General features: G+C 29.7%; 1 protein-coding gene across 2 annotated transcripts in view; it reads left to right on the forward strand.

Moving 5' to 3' along the window:
• The first annotated feature begins 674 nt into the window (after window positions 1-674).
• Window positions 675-16,889, forward strand: part of LOC111619226 (protein cappuccino-like) — a 28,586-nt gene continuing 12,371 nt past the window's right edge. The window contains exons 1-14 of one of the 2 annotated variants that reach the window (XM_023360911.1): window positions 675-782; window positions 1,623-3,046; window positions 6,332-6,507; window positions 6,579-6,717; window positions 8,161-8,222; window positions 8,302-9,274; window positions 9,388-9,496; window positions 9,651-9,789; window positions 9,874-9,961; window positions 10,067-10,128; window positions 10,203-10,282; window positions 10,431-10,560; window positions 10,641-10,713; window positions 10,789-10,862. In XM_023360911.1, coding sequence (XP_023216679.1) covers window positions 1,651-3,046; window positions 6,332-6,507; window positions 6,579-6,717; window positions 8,161-8,222; window positions 8,302-9,274; window positions 9,388-9,496; window positions 9,651-9,789; window positions 9,874-9,961; window positions 10,067-10,128; window positions 10,203-10,282; window positions 10,431-10,560; window positions 10,641-10,713; window positions 10,789-10,862 — 3,501 coding nt within the window. In that variant the 5' untranslated portion in view covers window positions 675-782; window positions 1,623-1,650. Of the gene's footprint in view, window positions 804-1,622; window positions 3,047-6,331; window positions 6,508-6,578; window positions 6,718-8,160; window positions 8,223-8,301; window positions 9,275-9,387; window positions 9,497-9,650; window positions 9,790-9,873; window positions 9,962-10,066; window positions 10,129-10,202; window positions 10,283-10,430; window positions 10,561-10,640; window positions 10,714-10,788; window positions 10,863-16,889 lie in introns of both variants that reach the window. The other variant, XM_023360910.1, reaches the window with a different exon arrangement.

Consider the following 16,889-nt stretch of genomic DNA (forward strand, 5'->3'; position numbering starts at 1 on the left):
GTCCTCTTAGTGCCCACAGGGCAGAAAGAGTTAAAAAAAAGAGTAAAAAAATTAGTATAGAGTGGACATAAAAATAGTCTTGCCAAGTTAGGATTTGTTTTTTGAATTAAACCATAATATGATGATTGATAGATAAGTTTAATTATACATTGATCCTAGCTAAAATGATTTTCAACAAGCTTTCTGAGTACATAATGATCCTCACAATTATAATATGCTAATTACCTATATTTAAGATCACAATATATACACATAAGCCAGTTTTTATGCCGGATATACAATATATACGAAAAAAGCCATCTACGTGATGTAAAATCTGATTATCTAATGGAAAAACCCGTGAGTAAAACAGAAAAAAAAAGAGAAATGAAACTGGATCTCTGAAGAATTAAGTGAGCATCTTGAGAGAGGTTTTATCATTATCATTCAACTGGAATAATTATCCAGATATTATCTATCAATAGTAAGAATATTTTAATTAATTAAGCTCATTGAATAGAGCTATTGAATTTTTAAAGGAGTAACTTAATTGAGTTATATTGAACACAGAGAGGGGGTAGATCAATAAAATCTTTGGCATTATCCACTAATTAGTAAAGTTATTACGCACTAGATGTCGCTAGACGTGTAAAGTTAGTTTATAATGGAGAAAGTATTTTTTTTTTTATCCCCGGGGCGAACAACGTGGGTCCAATGAACCGGGAGAGGACACACCTGTCGATCTCACCTGTTGTTCGAGAGCCGGATAACAAAGTCACTTAATTTCATCCCGTTGAAGAAGAGTAAGTAATAAAGAAATGCATGTAAGTATTTAAACAAAAGAATTAATTCGTTAAGTTTATTCAAGTAAGCATCAACCGGATTTAACTCCGTAACGGAAGGAAAAATCAATTAATTAATAATAGATTGTGCACGAAAATGTTGTTATGCCATAAAAGAATATATCAAGGTTACCTTATCTTTAAGGTCACGGTTCTGTTTAGAAAATCATTCACTGTATAAAAAATAATATAAAATAACAAAAAAATTAAATAGGAATTTAAAGAATTTCCTGTATTATAAAATCTATTTAAAAGTTTAATTTTTGCGCTTTAAAACGCGCTTATCTTATGTTAATTGTTAAAGTGTAAACTTTGTATATTGACTTTAAAACTTCGTCACGGTATCTCGACGTAATTTAATGAATAATTGTAAAGTTTATCGTTTAAAATATCGATTTTTAAATAATATATCTACGAATTCAGCGGTATGTGGCACATGCCAGTGGATAGAAAGAAGAGTATTTAACTCATTTCACATGAGTGATCATCCTTTCATTAAAACAGGAAGGAGCTTAAAAGAGGGATTTTCTTTTGAAACAAAAGAAAAAAAAAATGAATAACTTATGAAGATTAGCGTGTTATAGGATACTTTTGTGAAAAACGAACAGGTTACTTGCCAATAACCGTGTTGTTTAGGTATCAGTGGGTGATTTCTGAGTGTGGGAAGCGTTAGTTTTACAAGGACGTGCGGCGTGGTGTTAGGATAGTTTTAGGAGTTGAAATTTTCGCAGAAACGTCATTAAACGAGATCCTATTGTGAAAAATTCCCTCCCCCCTCTATGTGTTTTTGTGTGTTGTTAGGTTGAATGGCTTGGTGGACGTATTCGTCATGGAAGCAGCCACGTATAACGAATGGTTGTACTGGAGAGCCCAACTACCCGACATAAACGAAGAAATCGAATTGTTTTGTAGTGCCGACTTAGATTTAGTCATCGGTAACAGCATCTGGCAGGAAATAAGCAACTGTGCTCTCATGCCTTACAGTACCAGAGCTGACACGACTGCGCCGTCAACTATCGATCGTTCGTCTTCCAATCCGAATTTTTGTCGTTGCACGGTTGCTTCGGTAGCGATACGTAATGGTGTCTGTCGTAAATGCAACGATGAGCGAACGAATTCGAAAAATCGCTCTCCGTTATCGAAAAATAATCATGGAAATCATGGAATACGAGAAAAGAACAATCATCTGAATAGAGAAAGTAAAATGGGAAATTTAGGTAGCCAACCTGGAGACAAGAAATCAAAACAGTCTCCGGGTAAGGAGAAAGAATTGAAAGTAGAATCTAAAGGTAGTCCAGGACGATTTAGGATAGGAAAGGATGCCAAAAAACAGAAAGTGTCGTCCTCCTCGCCTTTGGCTACTCCTACCGAGAAGAGGCGAGGTTTGCTTGGCAGAGGCGTAAAGGCGAATAAGGAAGCGCTCCCGGCGCAGGTGCACGCGGTTAAAAACGAAGTCAAGAATAGCGAGCTGAAAGTCGAATCCACTCCCAGTCCGGAAAGTTCCGTCTCTAGTTCTCTGTACGTCGACACCGTCAGTCGTCTGCCCACTCCGGAGGAAGTCACGATATGCGACGGAGACTCTCTACTGGACGCCCAGATTCCGGAGGAGGGCACCTTGCAGGAAACGTCTCCCGTCAGTTTAAATGACATCAAAGTATTTTGTGACGAACTCGTCTATCCCGAAAAATTGGCGACGCAGTCTTACCCAGGAACGCCCGATACCGGACTCAGTAATTCCACGGATTTGAGTGCAAAGGATAGTGATAACGTTTCGCAAAATAGCGTGAGGCTCGTTTCTAGTGTCACTTCCACGGGTAGTCTTACTAGAAATGGCTTTGCAGGAAAAGAACTGCAGGAATCTTTAAGTTACAAACACAGAAATTTGGTAGATTCGTCGGCCCCTACCTTTACCCTAGTACCTCACCAGAAAGTAGTGTTACCCCCTCATAAATTTAGTACACTTCCGTCTAATTCCAATAATAAAAAAGATCATACTGTGTCGGAAGAGTGTCTCAGACCCGGTCATCTTTTCACAAACACTAGCGAACCTCACATTCCGTCAGCCCGTCGACATTCTTCTTATGGTGACAATTTGCCTTTGGATGGAAATGTGCTCAGAAAGGTGGCCTCACTCACTCTGGATAAGGCTACGCTCGAAGCTAAGGTGAACAGGCCGAAATTCGTTCCGGAGAAACTGGATTTTAGTCTTTATGAAAAGTTCGAAGGTAAGATTTTAAGACTTTCTTTTCATTTATTAAGATGTTTGCATTATTTCAACTTAATCAAAGATAATAAATTTAAAATATATTTAGGTATAAACTTAACGCAGAATTTATTATTTAAAAATAATATAATTTCATGACTTACGATAACATACTTTGATGTTATTTAACCATCTCATAACGGTTTAAACGACAAAAATACTTTTTTAACTCTATTTTTCTTGGCATTAGCGTACGGCATGTTTTATTTTCAATTTATATTCTAAACAGGGAATTCTATTCTAATTTCTGTTTAGCATCATAATAGAATATATGTTTACGTGCCGAAGATAGTCTTATAACCGACTGAAAATGTTTTATTTATATAAAGTTTTGGCTTCCTGAACAAATCAGTTATTTATTTTTCTTTACTTTCTGGTTGAAATGTCAGTTTATAAATTATAAAAATATAAATCTTGCTTGGTGAGAGTTATAGAATAAAAATAAATCAAAAGTAGTTTTACTGTTAATTACTGTATTTAATCTATTAATTATATGTGTGTTATTTACATATAATTTTTTTCCTCCTTATAAACAATAGAAAAGATAAAATAAACTTCAACCTTGTACCTAATATTTCATCAACAAGTGCATTAAAAAAAGTAGAATAAATGTCTAACTTTATGTGAAATATTGAAAGTGAATAAGATTTCTTTCCGCAAATTTGATTTTCTAGAAAAAATATACAAATCTAGAACCACTTCACAGCTCTCGATTTTTTCTGTTCTAAATAAAGTTCTATTCTTTTTAAACGCTATTATTTACGATAGTTTCAAGAAACTTTTCAAGACAAAAAAAAAACATAAAAGTAATATTTTTAGGTCATAATATAAAAACAATACTACGTCTTGGTATACTTAAAATTGTATTGTAAAATGGAAAGGCATTGTATATAGTGACTGTAACTTTAACTTTTCATACAGTAAATCTTTTATTTTTTAAATAATAGATGTTACGTAAGTTACGTTACTATGTATGAACTATTCACTGATTCCGACGATAAAAGGAGCATCGGAAAATGAAAAATAAAAGAGAAAACTTACCTTTCTACACTTAACAAATATAGATGCTGTTTTAATGGAGTCGAGTGATCCGCTCCATTAAAACAGTATCTATCGGTATCAATATTTATGCAATTTGCGTAGCTTCTACTGGTACTAGCATTAGAGTTGAATTAACATAGTTTTGATATTGGAAAATTCTAAATGTTTAAATAAAATCTTTATAAAGTTTAGTTTTAATCATCCGATTAATTTTGTATTCAATTTGTTCAATTTTATTGACAGATATCAATAAATATAATCTAAACTTATGAACATTATATTAATGTTTTAGGATGTTTACTAGATTATGATTTTCGTTTGAAAAATTGGAATAATTGTTAATATTTGTGATAATAAAGAATAAAAGAAATTTAATTTTATGATAATTTAATATGTTTTTTTTTTTTTCTAAATTCAAATTACTTTATTTGAAACTTTTGAATCATCCTTGCCTGATGTTTAGAATATAATTTTATAAACAAACTGTAGAATACTTTAATGGAGTCAGCCACTCTGCTGTTTATTTCCATGTGTAGTGGAGATTCTAGATTTTTTTTTAACTTTATAAATTCTAGAACATAGTTTGTTTATTATTCTATTTAACTAACTCCTTTACTGAGTTTGACAGTCTTACTTTTCTGTTCTGTTCTACATTATTTCTGTTTCAGTTCTAAATCATTCATTTTAAAGTTTGTAATCTAAGGATGGTTCTTAAAAGTGCCAAAAGCATTAGTTATTAAAATTTTTTTTTTTGCTGCTGTTAAAAAAAATATGAGAGATTTTGTATCTAACAAAGCAGTTAGGGTGCGCCTATGCAGATGCGAGAGAGCGAATTTTCTGAGTGAGCAAGAATATGTGGCAAGAAGAGACGAGAAGCGATAAATATCAAAACCTGTCAGATATGTGCGAGAACCAGAAATTTGCTCTCGCCAGCGTTATTTCTCGCTTCTCGTTTGTGCGTGGTTTTCCTTTGCGAAAACTAAATCGCTCGCAACCTCTCACTTGCTCTAAATTCATGTCTGCATAGTTGCACCCTTAATTTGGATTTTACTGGAATAAACATTATTACAGAACTAAAACATTGGAAAGTGCTTGCCGATGTGTTAAAATGTTAAAACATGTTTAAAATTAAGCTTTATAAGTTGCTATATTTATAAAATGATTTTAAATTATTTTAAAACATTAAATGTAATAAAATAATTCAACTTTAGAAGACACTATTTCATTTTATGAAAGTTTTTATGTTACTATATTATTTTTTCACTTTGCAATAAATTATAAACTGTTATTTCTGTTCCTTTATATCGCACACAAATAAAAAAAAATCTGCGTAACTACTGGTTTTGGCAACAGAAAATTTATTTCGTGTAATATATTTGAACATTCTTGTACTTCTCATCAGGAAGTTAACCTGATGATAGATACGAGAGCACTTCAAAGCATTAGATAAAATAAACTTTCTGTTCCTGAAGGCATTAGTTATGCAGTTCTTTTTAACGTTAAAATAATAAATAGATATTGTTAAAATAAATTTTTAAATAGAATTTAAAACATTGAAGAAGCTGTTTTATCAGTGTGTAATTTACATTTGGATTATATTTATAACAGTAATTTAGCAACAACAACATTAAAAATGCTTTAAAAATTTTAGAAAACTTTATTTTGTAATTTAATTCTTCATTTTGCATATTTAATTCTTAATTATTTAAAAAATAATAATTATGAATTTGTTTTTTTGAACTTGAATAATTAATCTGTAGTTTAAAAATAGAAGTAATTAATTAATTAAATTTAAAACTTCTAGCTCTAAAATTCATTATGATATAAATGAATTATTATATAATTCGTGATGGTTAAAATATGAAATTATGCAGTGTAATGTAATTAGAGAAAATGTTTACTCATAATATTTTCATAGATAAAATTATCAATTTGATGGATTATTAATGATTCGTTATGTCTAAACCAATGAATGTAGTCCAATTATTTATTCTTTCAAGTACTTTTACATAATAGAACCTCAAGGGAAAGTAATGAATGAGTAGTAGTAGTAATTTATGCATCCTGTCAAATTTTAATGTTGATATAGCATTCAAATTAAAAATATTCTATGATTTATGGATAAAAAATAAATAAATAAAATTGTGTAGCATTCAGTAATTGTATTGAGTAATATATTAAATTTTTTTTTTTGTTTTATTTAAAGGACAGATGTTAATCCATTGGTTTTGTTCGGCCTTTCCTGAAGACCATTATCTTCGTTACTTATTGACAAAACAGGATCTTAAAATTCTAGCCGCACAATTCTCTACTCATTTGCTTGCCGCCGGCGTTCTTCGCCAAATTGAAGATGAAAATGCTCCGTTGGAGATAGTTTTTCGAGTAAGAAATAAGTATAATAAAATTAATTATAACAAAACGCTAATATAAAACTCGATTTTATGGTTCTTTAGCCTGATTTAATGTACTATTGGACACATTCAGAAGTACCAACATCTGCAGCACCGATACCTGGAAAATTATCACCTTCACTGTGGCCGCCGCCTAATTCAGAAGTTGGTGAACAGAAAGGATTGTGTTATTCAGAAGCTGGTTAGATTTTTGTTGTGATTACATTTGAATACATATTATTTTACAGTTTTAATATATTTTACTTGTATCTAAGATTTGTTAAAATAAAATTTTCTTAATTATGAACCTTGAAAGAACCCATATCTTTTGAATATCAACAGCAAATAAAACACTTCTCTTTTTTATAAGCTAATATACAAAGTGTTTTAATTTGGATGAATGTTTTTGGAATTTACCGTTAATATTAGATTCAAACAAATAACAATATTAATTAATAGGTTTAAATAAATCAAACACTTTGTTCCATCAGATATTTTTTTAGAATTTTTGAGTTATATGATTTAATTAAAACTGTTTTGATTCAAATGAATAAAATAATAATATGTGAATTGGATGCAATGTTGAAAAAGTAAATTCCTAAAACATTCATAATAAATAGCATTCATTTTGGAAAACTTTATATTTTATCAGTCTAAATTATTATAATTATGCTAATTATTATCCAATAATGTTGTAACATACATTGGAAAACTTTTCAAGTTTCATATTTGCCCATTACAATTTTTCAGTGTCATACAGCATACATCTAACTAGTGTTGTCACCTTTAAAAATTGCTGACCTGGACAATAGGTTTGTTCCAACATAAGTCCCTGATTAGTTTGAATTTGAAACTGTATGAAGCATGCGCAATGCCATTTTACAGCCAAGAACTGAACAATGTGCAAGCCAATTTTAACCCAATTGGAACAAAACTAATATTTGCTTGTTAGAATTTTAAAAGTACATTTTCTGTCACTCTTAGCCAAGAGATAAGTTTGGGGGGTGTGAAGTTAAAGTCTTTAACCGATAAAATAAAATACAAATTCTTTTATAGATTTGTTTTGTTTCATTATAATTTCACAATTTCTATGAAAACCGGACAAATTAATAATTAATCCAGACCATAAATTTAAAAACCAGCTTGTCCGGGTGAAAACCGGCCTGGTGGCAACACTACATCTAACCAATACTGTAATTCTTCCTATACTTGCTACAGCTTATCTGTTGTCACTCCTCCCACAGCAGCCACAGTTCTACAGCTCCCACAGATTACTCATAATCACCCATCATTGTTGAACAATGATGGGTGATTATGACTTTGCAAACTGCAAAACAAAAAAACGCCTTCTCTGTTTCAGAGTTGCCATTTTCATTTACGGCACTTCCTAGAGGTAGTAGACAAGAAGACATTTGAATGGAGATATGATATGAAACTCAGATAGTTTACTCTATTGATTGACGTATGTTGTATACTTCTTGGATAATAATTAACATAAGTACATTAATTTAAAATGGTAGTATTCATTTTAGAAGACCCTGTATTTCGTATATAAATTGCTAAAAAATACTTGTGTTTTATTTTTTGACAAAACAAAATGTTTTTCAGTTACAAACAGTTAAAAACTTGTAAATATTTTAAACAGACCTGCAGAAGTTAATGATGGGAGTAAGGAAACAGCATACAAGTGCTTTAGATAAATTGCAAGTGAGTTAAATTTTTCATCTTATTTTATTATTTTTTTAAATAAATTTTTATTTATAAAATACATATTTTACTATTTTAGAGGGAAAAAGATATTGCTGTTTTGCATATGAGAGGACAACAAGCTGCAAAACTAACTGAATATGAGTATAAGTTGGCCCAATTAGAGAGAGAGGTTGATAAGTATCAAACGTTAGCTGGAATTGAAGAATTAGCAAGGAATGCTAAAGATGAATTAGAATTGCTTCCAATATCACCTGTGAAAGAAGTGGCAGAAGATTCAACAAAAGAAACAGTTTCCACACAAACTAAAGGTTTGCCTGTGATATTGGAATCGGTATTGGTGCAGACTGAAGATAAATCAGAAGATAAGTGTGTTGAAGTACAAACTGAAGATTTGGTTCAGCCTGTCAAGCAGAAGCATAGAAGTACATCTATATCTGGTTCAGATTTAGCACTTCTCCCTGTTTCAGAAGAACCAGTAGCGTCCCTTCCCTCAGATTTAGTTAGCTCTTCCTCACCTGCAAGTATTGCAATCAGTCCTGTATCAGCTCCTCCTCCTCCTCCTCCTCCTCCTCCACCACCACCTCCACCTCCTCCTCCTGCTCCTTGTATTCCTCCCCCACCTCCACCTCCACCACCACCATTACCTTCAGCAGGTCAAGGTATACCACCCCCACCACCCCCTCCACCACCCTTTTTGCCATCAACACATTCAGGACAAGGCATACCACCACCACCTCCGCCGCCTCCACCACCACCACCACTACCAGGGTTAGGAGCTTGTATCCCACCACCACCTCCACCTCCACTTCCCCTAATAGGATCAACCGCAGGACCACCTCCTCCTCCACCTCCACCACCATTCCCACAAATTCCAGGAATGCCTGCACCTCCACCTTTACCTGGATCAGGCGCACCTCTACCACCACCACCTCCACCTCTTGGACTTTCTGGTCCTCTACCACCTCCACCTTTACCTGGTACTAGTGGCATTTCTCCTGCTCCTTTACCTACTCCACCAGCAGGTGGTTGGTATGGAGTTTATTCTACAGGTAAGATTCACTCAAACCTTAGAAAACTTCTTTTAATGGTTTCTCTTTTAATAATTGGATAATTTTATTTCTTTTTTTGTAATTATTGTTTACCTTATGATTTATAAATTTAGCACGAAAGCAAGCAGTTAGTCCAAAAGTTCCAATGAAACCTTTATATTGGACAAGGATTCAAGTTGCTGTTCAACAGTCCCCGTCGTCATCTCCATCTCCTCCCGAAGAGTATGAAATTTTCTTATTTAAGTTAAATAATAAACAGGAACACATATATATACCAAAACCAGTTATATAAGATCAATTTATTTTTAGTAAAATTAAATCCTATCTTATTTTATACTTTTACACTTGTAAACTAAAAATTTATATTCTTACTTAGCCAGAAAAGTTGTTTATGGGAGAAATTAGAAGAAAATGTTTTACAAAATTGGGACGAATTCTCCGATCTATTTTCTCGTCAAGTACGAGAGAAGAAGTCGAGTAACAAACCAAAGACAACACAAAAGAAATCAAAAGAGGCATGTAAATGTTTAATATATGTAATTTGTTCAGTAATTTCCCAAATTTTATTTTAATTGCTGATCATATATCTTTTCTCTCAGGTTGCAAAGTTACTTGACCAGAAACGTTCACAAAATGTCGGAATTTTAATATCTAGTCTTCATTTGGAAATTTCTGATGTGGAAAATGGTATGAAATATTTATGGATATTTGCAATTAACATAAAAATGCTTAATTAATCTATCATTTTAAGATATTTTTGGCAAATAGTAATCTATCAAATATTTATTTTAGCTGTGTACAATTTTGATACATCTGTTGTTGATTTGGATGCCCTTCAAGCCATTTATGAAGTCGTGAGTATCTTTTATGGAACTATAATTTTAAAATATTTATTATATGAAAATTAATAATAATAATAACTTATTAGCAACCAAGTGAAGATGAATTACAGTTAATCAAGAACCATCTTGCCACCAATTCAGAAATTCCTTTAGACAAACCTGAACAGTAATCATTTTTTTTCTTTTATATAACTATATATTTAATATAAAAACTAAATATATTATTTAATTATATTAAATACAATACACATTTCTAATATATTGTTAAAAATAGTTTAAATTTATTTATAAGATTAAAAATTATTTTTAAACAGATTCTTATATGATTTATCTCAAATACCGCTTTACGCAGACAGAGTTTCTTGCATCATGTTTCAGTCAAATTTTGCAGAAACAATTAGTTCTATAGAAAATAAATTAAACAATATGAAAATGACAAGTGAAGTAAGAAAGTTAGATTGTTTCTTTTTTTATAAGTAAGTAAAAATATTTGTATAATCTTAGTTTTTTCTTGTAATTTTTAGTGTCTTATGACTAGTGAAAATATCCAACAAGTTTTTGGGATTATTCTTGCATTAGGAAATTACATGAATGGTGGTATGTAATTTTAAAATTACAAATTACTTTTAAAATTGAAAAACAAGCTGTTATATCAGTATATTTTCTTTTAAGGGAATCGAAGCAGGGGCCAAGCAGATGGATTTGGATTAGAAATTTTACCAAAATTAAAAGATGTGAAAAGTAAAGTGAGTAATGAAACATAAATTGATAACTGTTTCCAAATTATGATATTGATTTTAAATATTTATTGATTTGTTTTTTGAAATCGTGTCCTGTTTTATATTTGTGGCGTAGTAAACACTAGTATTGTGTTTTATTCCAAAGACACAATACTAGTGTTTAAATATTTAAATTTGTTTACTCAATTAACTACATACAAACTTGTACAGCAGCAGCAAAAAAAAATTTTAAATTAAACTAGAAAAACTAATGTTTTTGATCATATTTAATGATGTTCAACAAGTTTGATGTTTACAAATATTAATGGAAAATATTTATATTATTATTTTGTATTTTATGTAAATATTTTTTTATATTTAAACTTCAATCAGCATTCAGATATTTTCATTTTTATTTGTAAATATTTGATTTTTTAAACATTAAACATTTGACAAATGAATGTCATTAAACGTGATCAAACACATTCATTTTTTCCACCTTTTGGCTGCTCTACAAGGTTGTATGTAGTTGATTGAGTGATCTATTGAAACAGTTACTTCAGAATTAAATTTGTTTAATTGAATTCTTATAAACAAAATATACATTTAATGAAATTAACACCAAGTTGTATAATCATTATCATCTCGAGACTAACAAACATTTTATATTTTAATAATTTTAAGTCTAAATTTATTTGTAAATGTATTCTCTGAAGAAAACATGATTTATAGATTAAAATATTTAAACTGTTAAATAGTATGTCAGCATTTAACAACATTCAGTTCAAGTTACAAACTTGTTTTGTTTTCTTAAAAAGTACTAAAATATGAAACTATTTTCTGTACTAAAATTAACTCATCATCTGAAATACATGTTCGAAAAGAATGCTACCATATTAAATTACTACAATTATGTTAATTATTACCTGAGAAGTATTCAATGAACATCAATGAATAGAGTAACTGTCGAAATTTCATCTCCCATCTACTTTCAAACATTGTGTTATCTAAGTTACTACCTCTAGAAAATGCTGTAAACAAAAATGGCGACTCTGCAACGGAAAAGACATTTTGTGTTTTGAAACTCACAATATCACCAAAGAATGTCTTGATGGATTACTCGAAATTGTCTATGAAACTCATGTGTCACAATGATAAGTGATTCTGACTTTGTAAGCTGCAGAACACATAATGCCTTTTCTGTTGCAGAGTTGCTATTTTTGCTTATGGCACTTCTCAGAGGTAGTAGATAACGAACGTTTGAATGCAGGTGGGAGCAGTGTGCTATCCCGGACAGTTACGCTATCAATTGGTGTACATCACTTACTTCTGAAATAATAATTAACATTGCTACCATTTTAAATTATTGTAATTTTCATTTTAAAAGACCCTGTATTTAGTTATAACCAAAAATATTTTAGAGTTGGAGATTTGGAAAGAAAATAATACTTTGATAGTCCTAATGGTCAAAATCAGATGTAAATAAAGACAGAAATTGACTATATGTGTGTGTAAAATATATAAAACAGTAAAATATACTGATTTTCTTTTTGAAATCGTGTCCTGTTTTATATTTGTGGCGTAGTNAATAAAGAATAAAAGAAATTTAATTTTATGATAATTTAATATGTTTTTTTTTTTTTCTAAATTCAAATTACTTTATTTGAAACTTTTGAATCATCCTTGCCTGATGTTTAGAATATAATTTTATAAACAAACTGTAGAATACTTTAATGGAGTCAGCCACTCTGCTGTTTATTTCCATGTGTAGTGGAGATTCTAGATTTTTTTTTAACTTTATAAATTCTAGAACATAGTTTGTTTATTATTCTATTTAACTAACTCCTTTACTGAGTTTGACAGTCTTACTTTTCTGTTCTGTTCTACATTATTTCTGTTTCAGTTCTAAATCATTCATTTTAAAGTTTGTAATCTAAGGATGGTTCTTAAAAGTGCCAAAAGCATTAGTTATTAAAATTTTTTTTTTTGCTGCTGTTAAAAAAAATATGAGAGATTTTGTATCTAACAAAGCAGTTAGGGTGCGCCTATGCAGATGCGAGAGAGCGAATTTTCTGAGTGAGCAAGAATATGTGGCAAGAAGAGATGAGAAGCGATAAATATCAAAACCTGTCAGATATGTGCGAGAACCAGAAATTTGCTCTCGCCAGCGTTATTTCTCGCTTCTCGTTTGTGCGTGGTTTTCCTTTGCGAAAACTAAATCGCTCGCAACCTCTCACTTGCTCTAAATTCATGTCTGCATAGTTGCACCCTTAATTTGGATTTTACTGGAATAAACATTATTACAGAACTAAAACATTGGAAAGTGCTTGCCGATGTGTTAAAATGTTAAAACATGTTTAAAATTAAGCTTTATAAGTTGCTATATTTATAAAATGATTTTAAATTATTTTAAAACATTAAATGTAATAAAATAATTCAACTTTAGAAGACACTATTTCATTTTATGAAAGTTTTTATGTTACTATATTATTTTTTCACTTTGCAATAAATTATAAACTGTTATTTCTGTTCCTTTATATCGCACACAAATAAAAAAAAATCTGCGTAACTACTGGTTTTGGCAACAGAAAATTTATTTCGTGTAATATATTTGAACATTCTTGTACTTCTCATCAGGAAGTTAACCTGATGATAGATACGAGAGCACTTCAAAGCATTAGATAAAATAAACTTTCTGTTCCTGAAGGCATTAGTTATGCAGTTCTTTTTAACGTTAAAATAATAAATAGATATTGTTAAAATAAATTTTTAAATAGAATTTAAAACATTGAAGAAGCTGTTTTATCAGTGTGTAATTTACATTTGGATTATATTTATAACAGTAATTTAGCAACAACAACATTAAAAATGCTTTAAAAATTTTAGAAAACTTTATTTTGTAATTTAATTCTTCATTTTGCATATTTAATTCTTAATTATTTAAAAAATAATAATTATGAATTTGTTTTTTTGAACTTGAATAATTAATCTGTAGTTTAAAAATAGAAGTAATTAATTAATTAAATTTAAAACTTCTAGCTCTAAAATTCATTATGATATAAATGAATTATTATATAATTCGTGATGGTTAAAATATGAAATTATGCAGTGTAATGTAATTAGAGAAAATGTTTACTCATAATATTTTCATAGATAAAATTATCAATTTGATGGATTATTAATGATTCGTTATGTCTAAACCAATGAATGTAGTCCAATTATTTATTCTTTCAAGTACTTTTACATAATAGAACCTCAAGGGAAAGTAATGAATGAGTAGTAGTAGTAATTTATGCATCCTGTCAAATTTTAATGTTGATATAGCATTCAAATTAAAAATATTCTATGATTTATGGATAAAAAATAAATAAATAAAATTGTGTAGCATTCAGTAATTGTATTGAGTAATATATTAAATTTTTTTTTTTGTTTTATTTAAAGGACAGATGTTAATCCATTGGTTTTGTTCGGCCTTTCCTGAAGACCATTATCTTCGTTACTTATTGACAAAACAGGATCTTAAAATTCTAGCCGCACAATTCTCTACTCATTTGCTTGCCGCCGGCGTTCTTCGCCAAATTGAAGATGAAAATGCTCCGTTGGAGATAGTTTTTCGAGTAAGAAATAAGTATAATAAAATTAATTATAACAAAACGCTAATATAAAACTCGATTTTATGGTTCTTTAGCCTGATTTAATGTACTATTGGACACATTCAGAAGTACCAACGTCTGCAGCACCGATACCTGGAAAATTATCACCTTCGCTGTGGCCGCCGCCTAATTCAGAAGTTGGTGAACAGAAAGGATTGTGTTATTCAGAAGCTGGTTAGATTTTTGTTGTGATTACATTTGAATACATATTATTTTACAGTTTTAATATATTTTACTTGTATCTAAGATTTGTTAAAATAAAATTTTCTTAATTATGAACCTTGAAAGAACCCATATCTTTTGAATATCAACAGCAAATAAAACACTTCTCTTTTTTATAAGCTAATATACAAAGTGTTTTAATTTGGATGAATGTTTTTGGAATTTACCGTTAATATTAGATTCAAACAAATAACAATATTAATTAATAGGTTTAAATAAATCAAACACTTTGTTCCATCAGATATTTTTTTAGAATTTTTGAGTTATATGATTTAATTAAAACTGTTTTGATTCAAATGAATAAAATAATAATATGTGAATTGGATGCAATGTTGAAAAAGTAAATTCCTAAAACATTCATAATAAATAGCATTCATTTTGGAAAACTTTATATTTTATCAGTCTAAATTATTATAATTATGCTAATTATTATCCAATAATGTTGTAACATACATTGGAAAACTTTTCAAGTTTCATATTTGCCCATTACAATTTTTCAGTGTCATACAGCATACATCTAACTAGTGTTGTCACCTTTAAAAATTGCTGACCTGGACAATAGGTTTGTTCCAACATAAGTCCCTGATTAGTTTGAATTTGAAACTGTATGAAGCATGCGCTTTACGATAGTTTCAAGAAACTTTTCAAGACAAAAAAAAAACATAAAAGTAATATTTTTAGGTCATAATATAAAAACAATACTACGTCTTGGTATACTTAAAATTGTATTGTAAAATGGAAAGGCATTGTATATAGTGACTGTAACTTTAACTTTTCATACAGTAAATCTTTTATTTTTTAAATAATAGATGTTACGTAAGTTACGTTACTATGTATGAACTATTCACTGATTCCGACGATAAAAGGAGCATCGGAAAATGAAAAATAAAAGAGAAAACTTACCTTTCTACACTTAACAAATATAGATGCTGTTTTAATGGAGTCGAGTGATCCGCTCCATTAAAACAGTATCTATCGGTATCAATATTTATGCAATTTGCGTAGCTTCTACTGGTACTAGCATTAGAGTTGAATTAACATAGTTTTGATATTGGAAAATTCTAAATGTTTAAATAAAATCTTTATAAAGTTTAGTTTTAATCATCCGATTAATTTTGTATTCAATTTGTTCAATTTTATTGACAGATATCAATAAATATAATCTAAACTTATGAACATTATATTAATGTTTTAGGATGTTTACTAGATTATGATTTTCGTTTGAAAAATTGGAATAATTGTTAATATTTGTGATAATAAAGAATAAAAGAAATTTAATTTTATGATAATTTAATATGTTTTTTTTTTTTTCTAAATTCAAATTACTTTATTTGAAACTTTTGAATCATCCTTGCCTGATGTTTAGAATATAATTTTATAAACAAACTGTAGAATACTTTAATGGAGCCAGCCACTCTGCTGTTTATTTCCATGTGTAGTGGAGATTCTAGATTTTTTTTTAACTTTATAAATTCTAGAACATAGTTTGTTTATTATTCTATTTAACTAACTCCTTTACTGAGTTTGACAGTCTTACTTTTCTGTTCTGTTCTACATTATTTCTGTTTCAGTTCTAAATCATTCATTTTAAAGTTTGTAATCTAAGGATGGTTCTTAAAAGTGCCAAAAGCATTAGTTATTAAAATTTTTTTTTTTGCTGCTGTTAAAAAAAATATGAGAGATTTTGTATCTAACAAAGCAGTTAGGGTGCGCCTATGCAGATGCGAGAGAGCGAATTTTCTGAGTGAGCAAGAATATGTGGCAAGAAGAGATGAGAAGCGATAAATATCAAAACCTGTCAGATATGTGCGAGAACCAGAAATTTGCTCTCGCCAGCGTTATTTCTCGCTTCTCGTTTGTGCGTGGTTTTCCTTTGCGAAAACTAAATCGCTCGCAACCTCTCACTTGCTCTAAATTCATGTCTGCATAGTTGCACCCTTAATTTGGATTTTACTGGAATAAACATTATTACAGAACTAAAACATTGGAAAGTGCTTGCCGATGTGTTAAAATGTTAAAACATGTTTAAAATTAAGCTTTATAAGTTGCTATATTTATAAAATGATTTTAAATTATTTTAAAACATTAAATGTAATAAAATAATTCAACTTTAGAAGACACTATTTCATTTTATGAAAGTTTTTATGTTACTATATTATTTTTTCACTTTGCAATAAAT

The sequence above is a fragment of the Centruroides sculpturatus genome, unplaced genomic scaffold (assembly GCF_000671375.1).
Source record: "Centruroides sculpturatus isolate CEXI.00-Female unplaced genomic scaffold, Cexi_2.0 scaffold114, whole genome shotgun sequence".
Lineage (NCBI taxonomy): Eukaryota > Metazoa > Arthropoda > Arachnida > Scorpiones > Buthidae > Centruroides > Centruroides sculpturatus.